The sequence below is a fragment of the Bufo bufo genome, chromosome 4 (genome assembly GCF_905171765.1).
Source record: "Bufo bufo chromosome 4, aBufBuf1.1, whole genome shotgun sequence".
NCBI lineage: Eukaryota > Metazoa > Chordata > Amphibia > Anura > Bufonidae > Bufo > Bufo bufo.
Genome location: NC_053392.1, coordinates 602,110,383 through 602,128,963, shown reverse-complemented (window position 1 = coordinate 602,128,963; position 18,581 = coordinate 602,110,383). Strand labels below are relative to the sequence as shown.

Here is an 18,581-nt window from a genome sequence, read left to right as displayed (position 1 = left end):
ACATGTAACATGGTCATGATATTAGGCCAAAGGCTCATCCACGATGAGAACAAATGGAGGCACCTTTAACCAGAAAAGGCACAGATAAAAATCGAAGATCATAACCGCTTCTGCCACAATAGTCAAATCCCGCCAGCGACCCAACACATACATCACAGTTCCATGCATGTTCAGATCAAAAAACACATTTCCAGTAAGGCCACTGAGTAAAGTTAGAACGACTTAGGCCTCTTGCAGACGACCGCATGGCTTTTTCAGTATTTTGCGGTCCGCAAATACGGAACGGAACAGCTGGCTCCTGATAGTACTACCCTTGTCCGTTATGCAGACAATAATAGGACATGTTCTATCTTTGAACGGAAAAACGGAAACGGAAGGCATACGGAGTACTTTCCGTTTTTTTTTTTACGGATTCATTGAAATTAATGCTTCCGTATACGGAACGCAAAAAACGGAACCTCTATTATGAATATATAGTCGAAAAAGGTCCCCCCCAAAAAAAGTCAAAAAGTTGCTAAGCTTAGAATTCACCATTGCGGACAGTCAGCTGTCACATTCCTTGCCATGCCCCCAAAAGCACTCTTCCTTTCCTACCCTTTGGCATCAAAGAGCTCAAGCTAAATTAGAGGGACAGAAATGCGAGTTTCTAAATTAAATTCCTTGCGAGCAGCGAGCCTGAGGCGACCATAAACTTTTGTTTACAGGTTGAATGGTCACAGCAAGACGAGCAGAGGGGATGAGATTACACAATGCGGGATCAGTCCCAGGATTACGCTCCTTCTCCTCTTCGATCACCACATGGTTTTCATTTGCTTATGTTTTGGGTTGTCCCACAGTATTGGAAATATCAGTACATGTGGGACCCAATCTTCTCATCTCATCATCTGGGCCGTTTCAGAGGCGGCGGAGTGCGATCACAATCGGCCAAGGTGTGGGTGGGTGGTGAGGCCCTTGGTGCCAAAAGTTCCTGATATTGGTCTCCAACAGGAAGCGCAAAAGTATTGATACCAAGGAGGGGGACATTTAATTAATATCAGGCATATGACAATTGGTAACATCTGATAATCTGGGGTGGTGGGAGGGCGGGGGGGGGCGTGGAGACATACTGTAGGTCTACATAGGGACTGCAAACACAAAATGACAGGCGATTTTTAAATCCAGACTATTTCATTTTTAATTTTAGACGCATTGGAGTCATAAAAAGAAAGCTTGCAAGAGTTCTTGCCCTTTTATGAACATACGGTTATTCTTAAGGGGACTGTAATATCTAAAAAGCACTCTCTTTTATCCTGAAACTGCCACCATACGCCCCCCCAAGCATCCCCCGCCAATATAAGAATTATTTCTATTCTTTACATTTATGTGCACAGAGAAAAGTTTCATATTTCAAAAAAGGGCTGAAAATTTATACCGCACATTACAGAAATGTTTCAGCGAGCGGCGCTGACAGGCTACACAAGAGGCAACTTTTTGGCTTTGTCTAAAATTGTCCAATTTAAGTGAGTGCACAATAAGAGAGTGTTACGTGCCAAACTCCCCTGCAATGCAGCAAGCCCGTGTTCAGACAAGGACAGAATGACAACACACCAGGAATGACTAAACCGAGCGAGGCGCCGCATTAATGTAGAAGCTTCTACAGGAGGCCTGCACTTACTGATGTTTTTAATTAAATATATAGTTAAAGTATGTATGGGAGATGTAGAATTTAAATGAAATACTAAACTGGGTTCTTGGATAGTCTGGACTTTAGGATACTACTTTATAAGGTAAAAAAAAAAAAAAATATTGCAGTCCCCTATGTACAAGAATATAACTACTATAATACTGCCTCCTATGTACAAGAATATAACTACTATAATACCGCCCCCTATGTACAAGAATATAACTACTATAATACTACCTCCTATGTACAAGAATATAACTACTATAATACTGCTCCTATGTACAAGAATATAACTACTATAATACTGCCTCCTATGTACAGGAATATAACTACTATAATACTGCCTCCTATGTACAAGAATATAACTACTATAATACTGCTCCTATATACAAGAATATAACTACTATAATACCGCCCCCTATGTACAAGAATATAACTACTATAATACCGCCTCCTATGTACAAGAATATAACTGCTATAATACTGCTCCTATGTACAAGAATATAACTACTATAATACTGCTCCTATGTACAAGAATATAACTACTATAATACTACCTCCTTTGTACAAGAATATAACTACTATAATACTGCCTCCTATGTACAAGAATATAACTACTATAATACTGCTCCTATGTACAAGAATATAACTACTATAATACTGCTCCTATATACAAGAATATAACTACTATAATACCGCCTCCTATGTACAAGAATATAACTACTATAATACCGCCCCCTATGTACAAGAATATAACTACTATAATACTACCTCCTATGTACAAGAATATAACTACTATAATACAGCCTCCTATGTACAGGAATATAACTACTATAATACAGCCTCCTATGTACAGGAATATAACTACTATAATACTGCTCCTATGTACAAGAATATAACTACTATAATACTGCTCCTATGTACAAGAATATAACTACTATAATACTGCTCCTATGTACAAGAATGTAACTACTATAATACTGCCTCCTATGTACAAGAAAATAACTGCTATAATACTGCTCCTATGTACAAGAATATAACTACTATAATACTGCTCCTATGTACAAGAATATAACTACTATAATACAGCCTCCTATGTACAGGAATATAACTACTATAATACTGCCTCCTATGTACAAGAATATAACTACTATAATACTGCTCCTATGTACAAGAATATAACTACTATAATACTGCTCCTATGTACAAGAATATAACTACTATAATACTGCCTCCTATGTACAAGAATATAACTACTATAATACTGCTCCTATGTACAAGAATATAACTACTATAATACTGCTCCTATGTACAAGAATATAACTACTATAATACTGCCTCCTATGTACAAGGATATAACTACTATAATACTGCTCCTGTGTACAAGGGTATAACTACTATAATACTGTTCCTATGTACAAGAATATAACTACTATAATACTGCTCCTATGTACAAGAATATAACTACTATAATACTGTCTCCTATGTACAAGAACATAACTACTATAATACTGTCTCCTATGTACAAGAACATAACTACTATAATACTGTTCCTATGTACAAGAATATAAGTACTATAATACTGCTCCTATGTACAAGAATATAACTACTATAATACTGCTCCTATGTACAAGAATATAACTACTATAATACTGCTCCTATGTACAAGAATATAACTACTATAATACTGCTTCTATGTACAAGAATATAACTACTATAATACTGCCTCCTGTGTACAAGTATATAACTACTATAATACTGCCTCCTATGTACAAGAATATAACTACTATAATACTGCTCCTATGTACAAGAATATAACTACTATAATACTGCCTCCTATGTACAAGAATATAACTACTATAATACTGCTCCTATGTACAAGAATATAACTACTATAATACTGCCTCCTATGTACAAGAATATAACTACTATAATACTGCCTCCTATGTACAAGAATATAACTACTATAATACTGCCTCCAATGTACAAGAATATAACTACTATAATACTGCTCCTATGTACAAGAATATAACTACTATAATACTGCTCCTATGTACAAGAATATAACTACTATAATACTGCTCCTATATACAAGAATATAACTACTATAATACTGCTCCTATGTACAAGAATATAACTACTATAATACTGCCTCCTATGTACAAGAATATAACTACTATAATACTGCTCCTATGTACAAGAATATAACTACTATAATACTGCTCCTATGTACAAGAATATAACTACTATAATACTGCTCCTATGTACAAGAATATATCTACTATAATACTGCCTCCTATGTACAAGAATATAACTACTATAATACTGCCCCTATGTACAAGAATATAACTACTATAATACTGCTCCTATGTACAGGAATATAACTACTATAATACTGCTCCTATGTACAAGAATATAATTACTATAATACTGCTCCTATGTACAAGAATATAATTACTATAAGGCCTCTTTCACACTGGCGTGTGCACCCCGTGGCGGTATTGTGGGCCGCAATGCACGAGCAAAGTCCGTGGGGCAGCCGCAGCGCATTGCGGGCCCATTCACTTGAATGAGTCAGTGATCCGGCCGTTCCGCAAAAAGATAGGACATGTCCTATCTTTTTGCGGAGCGGAAGTACGGCACGAAACACCACGGAAGCACTCCGTAGTGCTTCCGTTCCGTGGTTCCGTTCCGCACCTCCAGATTTGCAGACCCATTCAAGTGAATGGGTCCGCATCCGTGATGCGGAATGCCCACGGAACTGCACCCGTGTATTGCGGATCCGCAATACGGCAACGGGCCGCAAACGCCAGTGTGAAAGAGGCCTAATACTGCTCCTAACTACAGGAATATAACTGATACAATTCTGCGCCACACAAGAAAAAGTAGCCAGATAGATAGGAAATACATTTCACTGTAATAAACTATATAAATAATCTACAATGTTACAATTCTCTCATTGTTTCCTGTATTTCCACCAGAACTAATGTCACGTAGTCTCAGGGGAAACTGATAAAACAAAGTGCAGAAGATTAAGGAAACGGACATTTGCTTCTTGTCACTTCTCAGACCCAGACGTCACTGGCTGTAAGTCCACACAGGAATGTTCCTCTTCTAAAACACTTTGATTTCAACGGGAAAGCTGCTTTCTGCTTCGAGATTCAAATAAAAGCTTTCAGAAGGAACAATAAAAAAAAAGCCTTTTTAAAATGCCTCCATGAGTCACTTTTTGAAAAGAAGCCAAAAACTGGAGCAGAGGGCAACGTAGCACCGGCAGAATCTTTCACAATTTACAGTAAAAAAAAAAACAAAAAAAAAAAAAAACACTCAAATCTTGGACTTATCCAACAGAAATGAAACCCTGCATGACGAGGTGTGCGCTCTGTGCAACAGATCTGTTTAAGATCAGGCGCAAGTTGTAAGTAGATATTGTCAAGAGAAAGCCCCGAGGATGTTCTACTAACTAAACCATCCCGACGGGAGGCCAGAACGGGTCGTAGAGAGTTGGGATGGTGCGTAAATAAAACTAAAAGGGGTGTATTTAAGTATGGCGCTTAAATCCAAACCTATATCAGGGATGGCTGAACTACAACTCCCAGCATGCCCAGACAGCCTACAGCCATCAGCAGGGCATGGTGGGAGTTGTAGTTTTACAACAGCTGGAGAGCCGTAGGTTGGCCCATCCATGAGCTATATCGAACGGTCATCCCATTCAAGTCTGACCAACTTGTCCAACTTTTTACATCTCGAAGGCCACAAGGTATCGGCACTAATCTACGGATATTGTAAAGACCAATCACTTGGCCACAATGATGCTCCTGGCCCAGATCACTGGAAATGAACTTTCAAACCACCCATTTGTTGACCATAAAGAGGGTCTTTTGCAAGTTGAGTGATATGACCATTCTTCCTGGCTGGCTCACCAAAAATAAAGGATTAAAGGATCGTTCAACTGACCCCAGATGTTTTCTGAATAGATTTGCCAAGAAAAGTCTACAGTCTATGGGCGTCCCGTCTGACACAGACATTGTTTGATTTCTGCAGCCAATCAACCCTCATCCCTCCTCAAAGTATGCCAGGTTCCAACATCTTCCATCTTCCGTGGAAAAGAAGGATCAGTCAACATGTTGTATTTCAAGGTTTTATGGAGTTTTATGGATTATCAGTGTTACGGATCAGCGATTGTGGACCCACTCTGCCAACTTTTTCCGGAGCTCCCCTGGTATTCACCCTTTAAACCTTGTACAGGGATCTGGCCTTCATTGAAGGGAAGCAACCGGACTGCTACCTCCTGGGATAGTCCTGTGTAATTGGCAGGAGCTCTGGATGCCTTCTCTGCTCCATTTACCCGCACGCCGCAGCAATTGCAGTGGTGAGCAGTGTACTTACAAGTATGGCGTCCCCATTCACTTTTACGGGACGGCTCCTTCCTTTGCACTTGAACGCACCCTTAAAGCTCAGGCGCCCTCTGCATGGAGAGAGCACCTTCAACACTCAGGGACCCGCAGGATTTGGAAGAGCACACTGAAGGTGAGGGCACACCGACACTAAGGCGATGGAGGCAGTACATCTGTGCCCACAGCGAGGAGCAGGGAAGCGGCGGGCTGCAGTCCTAATAATCAGGACTTCCAGACTATCGGTGGTAGAAGATTTAGTAGAAGTTCCTTGTGGAGCAGAATTATGGGAAGAAAACGCCTTTAAAATCGGATCATTCCTCTAACAAGTCCACAATTACTGTAACGTTACAGGACTGGATATCTGACCCTCCTAATTATCACTGCGCCGTCTGTTACTCGTCTGCCAGGATAATTGCGGTACAAGGCTTGGACGACAACCAACAAGAGGATTCTGCTGCAGCAGATGGAGAAATGGAGATCTTCTACCATATTAGGTTCCTAGTAATCTCAGAGGGACATTATCCCAGGAGCCGGGTCATCCGCCCCAGGCTCTGAACAGATAAATATCAGGTCTGTTTTATTTGTATTCACCCATGGAAAAAACAATTCTACTTTGTGTTTTTCCTCTATTATTCCTCTTGGAAATGTATAAACTGCCAACTGAACCTCCTCATGAATGGTTTGGTCTGATCCTGTAGGCACTGACTGGACAAGGTCAGACTGGGTAGGGACACGAGGGGAATGCCTCCCCCAAAATCAGTTTGAAAAGGTAAACATACCGCCAAAAGGTTTGGGGCTGCTCCGTTAGGGGCACCTGGCATCGCCCGTGCCATTGCTACCAGCTCTGAAATCTCGGGGGCTGTCAAACAAGGGGGAGGCTCTGGGCTGTGTCACTAGAGGAGTGACGGTGCACCTGATTTTCATAGAAATAAAAAAAGGCATTTCCTAAAATTATTTTAAAAATGGTTATGTTTCATGGAACCTAGGCTACACGGCGGCGTGTTTACAGATTGGAAATTATTTTGAAGGCGACAGACTCAGTTTAGCCTGTTCGTACATTTCCTGGAGGAGCAACAGAGGATTGACAGATCACAGAGTTAAGAAAACATGCAAATATTTACTAATCCAGACATGTCAGGAGAGTTATTGATCCTCTTCTGGGATAAGTGATATGGCATATTCAGTGTCGGACTTGGGTACTTAGGGCCCCCCAGTGTAACTGATTCTGGGGGCCCACCGTAATGCTCCTGCACACTAATTTTAATTTTTTTCCATGTCTGTACTGTTCACTTCAACGGGGCCGCAAATTATTATTTTTTTTAAATGACTGACCCCTTTAAGCATAAATGTCTGGCATGAAATTTACCAAATCTTAACCTCCTCAAATTGTACATAATCTACATTATAATTAAAAGGGATGTCCTACCTATTGCCCATCTACAGGATAGGTGATAAATGTCAGATTGGTCGCAGAATCGGACCCCACTAATCATAATTATGCCCTATGGTGTGGAGAGGATAACTTGAAAACCTGGGTAACCCCTTTAAATCCTTCACCACTCCACCTCCACTATCTCTTTACATGGCAGCAGTGATGCCTGTAAATACAGAATATCCTCACTGCCGCTATGTAAACCGTACGTGTCAATACTGGAGAATGTGACGCACTGTGCAGAATTTTTCAGTCATAAGGTCAACCCCCTTTGCAGGTCACAACCTTTAACAAAGCCCAAGCAATGGCGCTAGAGGAGCAACGTGAGCAAAGGGCACAAACGGAGGGTCATAACTGAAACAGAGGCATTAGGGTCACCTGAGGCAGGGTAATAGTGGGGATCCTGGAGCAGAGGTATTAGGGGGGGCCACTGGAGAAGAGGCAATATTAGGGGTGCATTTAGAGTGGGGGCATTAGGGGGCATCAGAGGAGTCCTTCTCTCCAGCGACCACAGTTTTCTGACAGCAGGGAGGGCAGGAGGATGGCCAGACATGTTCTCTCCTCCTTCACAGCCAGCAGCCCTAGAAGTCTAGAAGATACTGCGGGGCCTCCTGTACAATTTACACAAGTAGGAGGCTGCATCACTGTGCCATAATGCCACCAAGTGGCTTAAATAATTCTCTCTCCTGAGAAACGAGAGATAATTACTCCTCCATCTTATCTCCGGGCACAGGAGACTGGGGGCCTATCGAGGAATCCCCCACCTCCCCAGTGGGCCAGTCTGAGCTTGGGCATATTTGGAATCCATATTTGCAGGACATTTTTATTTCCTCCCCTCCAAATGGTCTGGTAACGCCCCTTTTTAAATGCAAATATCCATAAGCCCCTCCTCTCTTATAGTCCTGGGGGAAAAAACAAGAATCTTGGCGGTTATAGGTTACGTAGAGCAGATGGGTGATAACACTACGGCGGCCATGTCGGTTGTGGCCTACTTTTCTTAAAGGGGCGCATAACTAAGAAATGGCAGAACTTGACGCAAGAGGGCGACTCTGGGCGATCTGTAGGGGCTAGATGCTGTGGGTTCAGGCCCGGCTGCCTATTCTCATATCATTAAGGGTTTCTTCTCTACCATAATGAAGCTAATGAGTGGACATCCTCCAGGAATGATCCCGTTCTCCGGGGGTGGGGGCATCACCCGGCAGACGGTTCCTCCAGCGAGGACATATCTATTACACAAAGGATCTGTTAACATATTTTGTGTACTGTAACCGGAGGCACGGGATTGTACCTCTCCACGCTTCACAAAAGCCCCATTACTAATGGTCCTGAGAATTCCCAGAGCAGGAGGAGGACGGAGGAGCAGGGAGGCCTCGCCCACACAGGGCAGGATCGGGACTCCTCAAAGAGCGGGATCGGGTTATCTGGAGCTTTGTTCAGGGAGAATGAAGTGAAATCCGATTTTAACTTGTAATTATCCGAAAGAAAGTCTTGGCCTCAGCGTCTTACAGGATGGGAGGGAGCAGAAGGAAGCAGGGTCTGAAGAGCGGGTGTTATCTTCTCGAGAAGACATCAACCTGACAGCAGAGGCTTCTCCAAGGGATGAAGATGGGGAACTAAAACCACTCGCCCCCAATCAGCAGCACATCCCCTGGTTATACAGAAACTGCCATCTCTAATTGGTCAGAATGTGCGCAATTCATTCATAAACGTCTAGTTGGAATAATAGAGGAATAGCACAGCACCTATTCTTATTCTAGGGTGTGACATTCCTCAGAATGTGCCCCCAATCCTCCAACTAGTAACACCTCCCCCGCCCCCCCAAACTGTGTCCCTACCCAGGCTGACATTATCCAATCAGCGCTGCCAATGTCATTCTGTACCAGGACACACATCCCCAACTGGTAACACCCAGATGGACCTTCATTGCAGACTGCTGGAAATTCATTCATAAACTTCTAGTAGGAATAATAGAGGAAGAGTACAACAGAATCATAAGAATTATTATCACAAGGGGAACCTCTAAAGGTATCACAACGTAACCAGTAAGACAAACACATTCTCTCTTCTATGGTTACCTCTATTTTACTTTATAAAGTGCATTACACAGCAGGGGGCGACAAAGAGCGCGGTGGAAAGCCCCTCCCAGGACGAAAACGCAGAATCTGCATTTGAGATGACAATTTACAAGATGAAATACCTGTCTGTAAGGCCTATGCTCTGCAACTTCACTACCACGCAACCTGGAAAGGATATCTGTGCGATATACATGAATACGGCCCATAAATGGAACTGCCCTTTAAATTCGAGACATGCTGGTCAACCCCCATAGACCACCGAGGCAGCAGAGTGTGAATACGGTCATGAACCCTGTCAAGAAGGAACGAGCTACTGACCTGATGTTCACCAAGTGAGGCGGCACTTGCTGGTGCTGAAAATGGTCGCGCCACTGGTGGAGGCAGAAGGAGGTGGGTGGCTGCACGCAGCAGACGGGGTGATACACGGGTGGATGGTTGGGACAGACGGAGGTGGGAGAGAAGTCTGAGTGCTGCTGGGAACAGCCCGAATTCAGCGCGCAAGGCACGGTCCCTCCGTTGCGGGGGGCACAGTCTGGCCGGCTGGTCAGAGGAGGATGATAGGAGCAGTGGTGGCAGCACTGGTGGACAATCGTCGGCCTCTGGTGCTCCGGGAACACAGGGCCAGGTTTGGCGGCACCATTGTGAGAGATGCATCCGTTGGGGCTCCCTTGAAGTCTTGGTTCCTCGGTGGTCGGAGGAGTCTGGTCTCCATCGCCGGATGGGGGTTGACCCGTAGAATGCGTATTAGATGGGAGGCTACCATTGCCGAGGGTCACACAGTCGCTGTTCCTGCTGTTCACCGCCATCATGTCAACGCCGTACAATCATGGAAGAGTCTACGGAGGAGGGAGAAAACAAAGACGACATTAACAAGAAGTACTGGGGATAGGCATCGCGTCTTATGCACAAGTTACATCCAGAGCTGCATTCATAATTCTGCACTGCGTTTACAGAAAGGGCACAGGGTTTTGGTGCATTGTGGTATATGCTGCTTTCTTGCATTAGGACACTGTCCTGCTGTGAAGCAGGGAACATACAAGATCCAGCAGACAGAGCTGACAACAATGCAGAAGAATCTTGAATGCTGCTTTGGCAGTGACTGGAGAAGAGGACTTTATGTAGAACACATTGCTACCTGTCCCTTCAATGGTCCCTGTCCCCCTATCCTCTGGACAGGTCATCAGTATCTGATTGGTGGGGGTCCGACACCTGGGACCCCCGCCAAACAGCTGTTTGGAGAAGGCTGCAGCACTCCTGCGGGCGTCGCGGCCTTCTCGCAGCTTACCTCCGACACTCCAGCTGTGGTAAAACTACAACTCCTAAGATGTACACTTGCTTATCTGTCCTCAGAACTCCATAGAAATGAATGGCGCATGCTGGGAGTCGTAGTTTCACCACAGCTGGAGTGCCGGAGGCTAGCCATCACTTCCCCTAGCCCATGTGAAGTCACATTTATCGGTCACATGGTCTAGGCGCAGCTCTGTCTCATTCAAGTAAATAGGACTGAGCTGCAATACCATGCATGGTCAGTATCCAAAGGATGGTGCTGTGCTTGGTAAGCTGCGAGGAGGCAACGGCGTTCAACCAGCTGATCAGCAGGGTTCCCGGGAATTGCACAACCACTGATCAGACGATGACAAATCCAGTATAAAAAAAAAAAAAAGGTCAGGAAACCCCTTTAACCACCCCCTCCCCACCTATTTCTAGCAATTTTCCTATCCGCAAAGTATAAAAACACTAAAACAAAAGCAAATTCTAGAACAGAAGCGATAAAATGTGCGGGGATCGGGGAATGCCAAGTATGTCCACTTTAAGGGCAAATGGAGAAACAGCGCACTAGGACATACCCCGCATTCCTGATGGATGTGCGGCCGTCTCCCACACCCCGCACCAAACACCTGTTATCCTGCAAACTTTTACAATGCAATAATACCCAAAAAACACTACTTTCCCAGGATTCTGCGGTGGTGACGGGTCCCAGCCGCAACTAAGCGGGGGGTATCCTATGTAAGCAGAAGGTTTGAACTAGCAGGTCATCCTGTCCATAGGGGGCAGCAGTACGGGAGTCTATCTAGTCCAGTCGATGGCTGAATCCACGCAAACTCTGACATCTATTTCCCTAAACTAGAAATTAGTCTAAGGCCTCATGCACCCGACCGTTCCCTTTTTCGCGGTCCGCAAACCGCCGATCTGCAAAAAAACGGAAGCCGCCCGTGTGCCTTCCGCAATTTGCGGAACGGAACGCGGGGCCCCTTGTAGAAATGTCTGTTCTTGTCCGCGAAACGGACAAGAATAGGACATGTTATATTTTATTTGCGGGGCCACGGATGAGGACAGCACACGGAGTGCTGTCCGCATCTTTTGTGGCCCCATTGAAGTGAATGGGTGCGCATCCGAGCCTGCAAAAAACGCGGCTTGGATGCGGACCACAACAACGGTCGTGTGCATGAGGCCTAAGGCAGTTGTCAGTTCCCTTCCCCCCACTTATTTCAGAAGGACAATGAGCACAGAAAAATTAAAATGAAAGTTGCGCTCTGTCCTAAAGTATGATGGGGGTGATGGGAGATGCTGGTGTAGTAGTATCAATAGATGAAAATGAAAGCTGACGACTTCGGCCACGTTCTGACATGTATGGAAACAGCCGCGCAAAGATAAAGAAAGATGGGCCTCGATGAGTTAATCTAGCAAGGGGGGAGATTTATCAAAACTGATGTAAAGGAAAACTGGCTTAGTTGCCCCCAGCAACCAATCAGATTCCACCTTTCATTTTTCAGAGCTCCTTTGTCAAATGAAAGGTGGAATCTGATTGGTTGCTATGGGCAACAGAGCCAAGGGAGACAGGCAGTGCTTGATGTGTCAGGCAACCGCTTATCTCCCGACTCCACTGAGACGAGCAGGCATGCTCAGCTGATCCAATGCTTGCGGGGGAGTCAGGAAGGCTAGCTGCCAGCCAAAACGAGGGCCGACGGCTACGTGACGGGCGTATAGAAGTGTCATTTAATATTTTTTCCACTTATTTTTGGGTGAGAAGGGGACACCTCCCGGTGATGATGATGTCCCTGTGGGCGTAAAGATTCAGACATGACAAGTCGCCCAGACGTGTGGGCGGGCGGGTCCGAATTTGTGTAATCTGCAATGATTTAGAAGCCAGGGCGGACACATCCCGAAGCCAGAGAGAAATCGGAACGCACTTCTGAACGGTTCCTGGATTTTACACGGTACAATGGACGCTCGGGTCTACGAGAAGAGCCGAAAACCTTCCGATGCAAAGAACGGGGGTTCAGATCCCCCGATGGGTGTGATAGTTCACAGAACTAGACTTAAAGGGGTTGTGTTATCTCAGACCTTGATGACAGATCGCTACGACAGCGCTGAAAATGGCAGAGCCCTCAGCCGTTTACGGAACTGAGCATGCAGCGCAGGCGCGGCGTGCTCTCCTTCACTTTCGGAGGGTTGCTCTGGAGATTGAGAGGGGGAACGTGCACCTATCTCCAGAGCGACCCTCCGAAAGTGAAGGAGAGCACGCCGCGCCTGCACTGCATTTCCGAAAAACAGCCGAGGGCTCAGCCATATTCTCTTCCATAGAAATGAATGGACGGCAGTCGCACGTGTGCAGTTGCTCTCCACTCTCTTCGGGGGTCCTGTTCCGTAGATCGCTGTGGTTCCCAGAGGTGGGACCCGCACGAATCTGACATTGGTGGCACATCCTAGCGTGTCTAAGATGAGACAACCCCTTTAAGGAGGGAACTGAAAAACTCAAGATTGAGTTAGTGTGATCGTCCCTTTTAAAAGAGTAGCTCGCACCTCTACTGACATGTCCGTTTTATTAACCACTCGCATCCCCCAAATATTAGCAATCCTGGAGCATCTATTCTTATGACTCTATGTTGTGCAATTCCTCTATTATTAGTGCTAGAAGTTTATGAATGGCTAGCAATTCGTTAATAAACTTCTAGTAGGAATAATAGAGGAATGACCCAACATAGAGTCCTAAGAATAGATGCTCCATAATTGCTATTACGAGGGGGATGCAGGTACCTCCTAAAAGAGACATGTCAGGAGAAGTGAGAGCCCCTCTTTAATTAAAAGGGGACGGTCACATTAACTCAAGGATGAGTTTTTCAGAAGCCAAGGAAGAACTTTCAGTAAGAAAACCAATAACCTCACCCGTGACATTTCTAGGCTCGTCAGCATTTTGGCTCCGAGGATTTACCCCCCCCCCCCCCCCTCCCTCCCCGTGCTTTATAATATTCTTTATTCTATTTGGCCAGGAATGGTACAAGGGAGATCAGCCGGTACTGGAGCTGAGCATTGGTGCCAAAGTGCAATACCAGACTATGCCTGTAGACAAAAGTGGCGCTGTTTTAGGAGGAAAAAAAAAAAGTCAATTTTCTGCAATCTCAAACAATTCCTTTAATTGGGGCTGGGGGGGAAGGTCTTCTAGGTCTATCTAACAAGACAACTTTTAGAAGGATGTCATCTTTAAGTTAAACATGCACGTCCCTTTAAAAAAAAGGATCTGCCACTTCTCCTGACACGTCTGTTTTACAGTCAGTACTTGTGAGATAATAATTCTGGAGCATCTTTCCTTATATTGCACAGTTCCTCTGTTATTCCTCTAATAAATGTATAATAAAATGTGACCACTGTGTGAGTGGGGGGCAGAGTCCAACACAATGTAATCAGTGCTGGCTGCAGCGCGCTATATAGGAGCAAGGGGACTGGTAATGCCCTGCGGTCGAGTTATGTATGCATTTCTAGGAGGAATAACAGAGGACTGGCACAACAGAGAATTACAAGAAAAGCTGCGGTTTGTAACCGAGGGTTGATGTGCTCGCTCCCGGCGACAGTGAATGCAGGGCAGTGTTGAGTTGCTCCTCTGGACGATACGTGTTTGTTCTGCGCACAAGACGCGAGCACATTCCTGTCTCAGAAATGAATGGGGTTTCTGTAAGGGAACGGACGAGCGATCTCCGGGTACACGTCTGGCCTCTTTCAAGTGAGAAAATCTCCTCGCAGCCATCGGCCTGAGCAGACTTATAGAGAAGTTACCTTAAACCTTACATCTCCTCCTGGCGCCGCGCCAGCGCGTCTAGTGCTTTAAAATGATTTAATTTCCTTCACTGGCAGCCAGAAGAAAACGCCAAGACCTATGACGGGGAGTTTTCCGTAGAAAAGAAAGATCCCGCAGCGTCTCCAACCCACTGGAGAAAATCACCTTAAAAAAATAAAAAAATATCACATTTACGTATGCGATGTGTATTTTTAAGGCTTGCGCTACAAAGTTAGTAAAATTGTGGTGAAACCACGAGCCGTGGCTTCTATGTTTTCAGATTGAAAACCATTCCATAGGGGGACACTGAGGCTGCATCATTACAGGGACCACGTATTGTAACCCCCCCCTAGCCAAAAGGGAATTCACCCCCAGACATTAAGGTTTGCAGCCCTGAAGTGCACACTGGGGTAAAGGGAGTATTCAGGCAATCCATGATACTGCTTTGTGGCCCCTGAGGAAAGCTGTACGGGGCCCCGAAATGGTAGAGAATCAACCCAAGGATCTTGGAAGGGGTGCACCTAAGGCCTCATGCACACGAACCTTGTTTGGGTCCGCGTCCGAGCCGCGGTTTTCGCGGCTTGGATCCGCATCCGTTGCTCCGCAAAAAAAAAAAAAATATATAACCTGTCCTATTCTTGTCCATTTTGCGGACAAGAATAGGCAGTTATATTAATGGCTGCGCGTGCCGTTCCGCAAATTGCGCAACGCACACAGACGCCATCCGTGTTTTGCGGATCGGCAATTTGTGGGCCGCAAAACACACAACGATCGTGTGACTGTAGCCTAAGGGCGAGGGAATTGCTGTGGCACCCCGCATCTCCATATACCGCCCTGCATGTACTGGATGCAGAGGCGGCTAATCTCCAGGTATGGGAAGATTTAGATTTCCATTCACTGAAAGCAAACAGACATATTTACAGATTTAGATGTTGATCTACAGTATGTTCATGATTTTTCGCAGGAATAGGAGCATCTGAAGATCTAAAGGAGATTTGTGATTTGATATTTTGGCCACTGATGTCTGTACCTCACATGGATCCAGAGATCTCCACATTCATTGCACCATGTCTACTCCTCTCTTCAGGCTGACAGCTCAGGGGGCTACTCCTTTCTGCTGCACCTCTCTCTATGGATAGTTAAGGGGTGTGTCCTTCCTGCTGCAGCTATCTCCCTATGGCAGCTCAGGGGTGCATGTGCTTTCTGCTGCAGCTTTCTACCCATCACAGCTCAGGGGATGTGTCCTTTCTGCTGCAGCTCTCTCATCACAGCTCAGGGGATGTGTCCTTTCTGCTGCAGCTCTCTCATCACAGCTCAGGGGATGTGTCCTTTCTGCTGCAGCTCTCTCATCACAGCTCAGGGGATGTGTCCTTTCTGCTGCAGCTCTCTCCATCACAGCTCAGAGAGTGTGTCCTCTCTGCGGAAGCTTCCTCCTTATCTAGGTCTAACAGTAGATATGGCTGGTGGCAGTTAAATGACGGAACTAAGCACGGGCGGCTATGCTGATCCAGCTCAGTAGGTGGGCGTGCAAGAGAGCATTTTCGTAACAGAAAGTAAACTACAAAAGTAACTATTTTTCATCCTAAATTACATCAACATTTAATGGTGGCAAAACTACTTTAAAGTAAATTTTGTGTCTGTGCGTCTCCATTCACTGTAGTGTTAGGAAGCGAATCGGAAAAAGAGAAGAGACTAAAACTGGCTGCAAAAACAAATAAAACGGATCATTTACTTCCAGCAGCAGCTCAAGTGACTCAGCGCCAAGACGAAGGAGAGGAATCTATAGACGGATCCTAAAGACGAAGGAGAGGAATCTATAGACGGATCCTAAAGACGAAGGAGAGGAATCTATAGACGGATCCTAAAGACGAAGGAGAGGAATCTATAGACGGATCCTAAAGACGAAGGAGAGGAATCTATAGACGGATCCTAAAGACGAAGGAGAGGAATCTATAGACGGATCCTAAAGGAGGAAGGAGAGGAATCTATAGACGGATCCTAAAGACGAAGGAGAGGAATCTATAGACTCATCCTAAAGACGAAGGAGAGGAATCTATAGACGGATCCTAAAGATGAAGGAGAGGAATCTATAGACGGATCCTAAAGGAGGAAGCAGAGGAATCTATAGACGGATACAAAGACGGAGGAGAGGAATCTATAGACGGATCCTAAAGACGAAGGAGAGGAATCTATAGACTGATCCTAAAGACGGAGGAGAGAAATCTATAGACGGATACAAAGACGGAGGAGAGGAATCTATAGACTGATCCTAAAGACGAAGGAGAGGAATCTATAGACGGATCCTAAAGGAGGAAGGAGAGGAATCTATAGACGGATCCTAAAGACGGAGGAGAGGAATCTATAGACTCATCCTAAAGGAGGAAGGAGAGGAATCTATAGACTGATCCTAAAGGAGGAAGGAGAGGAATCTATAGACTGATCCTAAAGGAGGAAGGAGAGGAATCTATAGACTCATCCTAAAGGAGGAAGGAGAGGAATCTGAATTCCTTATGTATTACTACAGTAACAATAATAAATGTATCATTTCCAGCTCATCGAGTCTTAGTAACCTGCAGCCACTTAGAAATCTACGGCCGTGTGCGGTGTAGAAGATGTGGCATTAAAGGAAGTATTAATAAATAAACAAATCCAATTAGCGAATTCCCAGGATCTCACAGGACCGCGCTCAACTCCACATTATGTTACATGCAGGGAAAAAACTCACACACAAGAACAGCATAAAATTCTTTCAAACTAATTAAACAAAAAAAATCATAAAATAATTCTGTAAATGTTGTTGATGATGACAGTATAATTGGGGAGGGGGGGGGGCAGGACTCTAGTTCAAGGGATCTTCCTCTAATACACCTCGGAGATATAGAAACAGAGAGAGCGAGGAGCACAGACTGGCAGCAGGTACAGAGCGCAAGTGTGGTGGAAGAGAGTCTAGAGAGCAAAAAAGTTCTAAAAAGATAATTACAGTAAATTATCATTTCTTTATGTATATACAGGAGAGAGAGTGATATATATATATATATATATATATATAGCGAGAGATATATAGAGAGCGAGAGAGAGAGATATAGATAGATAGATATATATATATATATATATATATATATATATATATATATATATATATATATATAGCGAGAGAGCGATATATAGAGAGCGATATATATAGAGAGAGAGAGATAGATAGATATATATATATATATATATATAGAGCGAGAGAGCGATATATAGAGAGCGATATATATAGAGAGATAGAGCTATAGATATTAGATAGATAGATAAATATATATATATATATATATAAATAATAGATAGATATGAGATAGATAAATATATATACACACACACTGCAGCCCCCCATTCTGCCCCATATATATATACACACACACTGCAGCCCCCCATTCTGCCCCATATATATAGATCTCTAGAATAACCCTCCGTCTCCTCCCCCCCCAGCAGAGGCAGAATAATACCAGTGCAGCCAGTACATTCCTGAAATCTTTCCCCCTTGGCTGCCAGCAATCCGGGGTCTGCTCCTGGCCGATCCTGGGATACAACCCCTCAGCTACACAGTGGTCGTACCTTGGAGAGCCCCAGCGGCGGGCGGTCAGGGGCCCATCCTCCAGAGGGGTCCCATAGTCAGCCCTGCAGAAGTGCGGTGTCTTCCTCCTCTGCAGCCGGACTGACAAGCACATGCTGAAGCCACAGGCTGGTCATGGAGGGATGGAGAATTGGAGGCGACCAATGGGGGCGCAGAGGCCGGCCTGCTCTCCAGAGGAGCCCGGGGGGCTGTGCGCTTAGTGGTAACAGCTGGGAAGAGCCTCCTGAGAGCACAGGGTCACCCAGCCAGGATATGGAGGTGACATGTCATTTCTAGTCTCTTCCTGCTCCCAGAGAGGGGGGTCCGCAGAGCTGCTTGGTGTGATTTTCTGCCTTTGATCTGTTT

The 18,581-nt window shown here is 44.8% G+C and overlaps 1 protein-coding gene across 2 annotated transcripts in view; it reads right to left on the bottom strand.

The window, feature by feature from the left end:
- Positions 1 to 18,581, bottom strand: part of DISP1 (dispatched RND transporter family member 1) — a 68,495-nt gene that overhangs the window by 27,851 nt on the left and 22,063 nt on the right. Inside the window, exons 1-2 of one of the 2 annotated variants that reach the window (XM_040430550.1) lie at positions 18,218 to 18,322; positions 9,886 to 10,403 (exon numbers count right to left, since the gene is read on the bottom strand). In XM_040430550.1, coding sequence (XP_040286484.1) covers positions 9,886 to 10,376 — 491 coding nt within the window. In that variant the 5' untranslated portion in view covers positions 10,377 to 10,403; positions 18,218 to 18,322. Of the gene's footprint in view, positions 1 to 9,885; positions 10,404 to 18,217; positions 18,323 to 18,581 lie in introns of those variants that run through there. The other variant, XM_040430549.1, reaches the window with a different exon arrangement.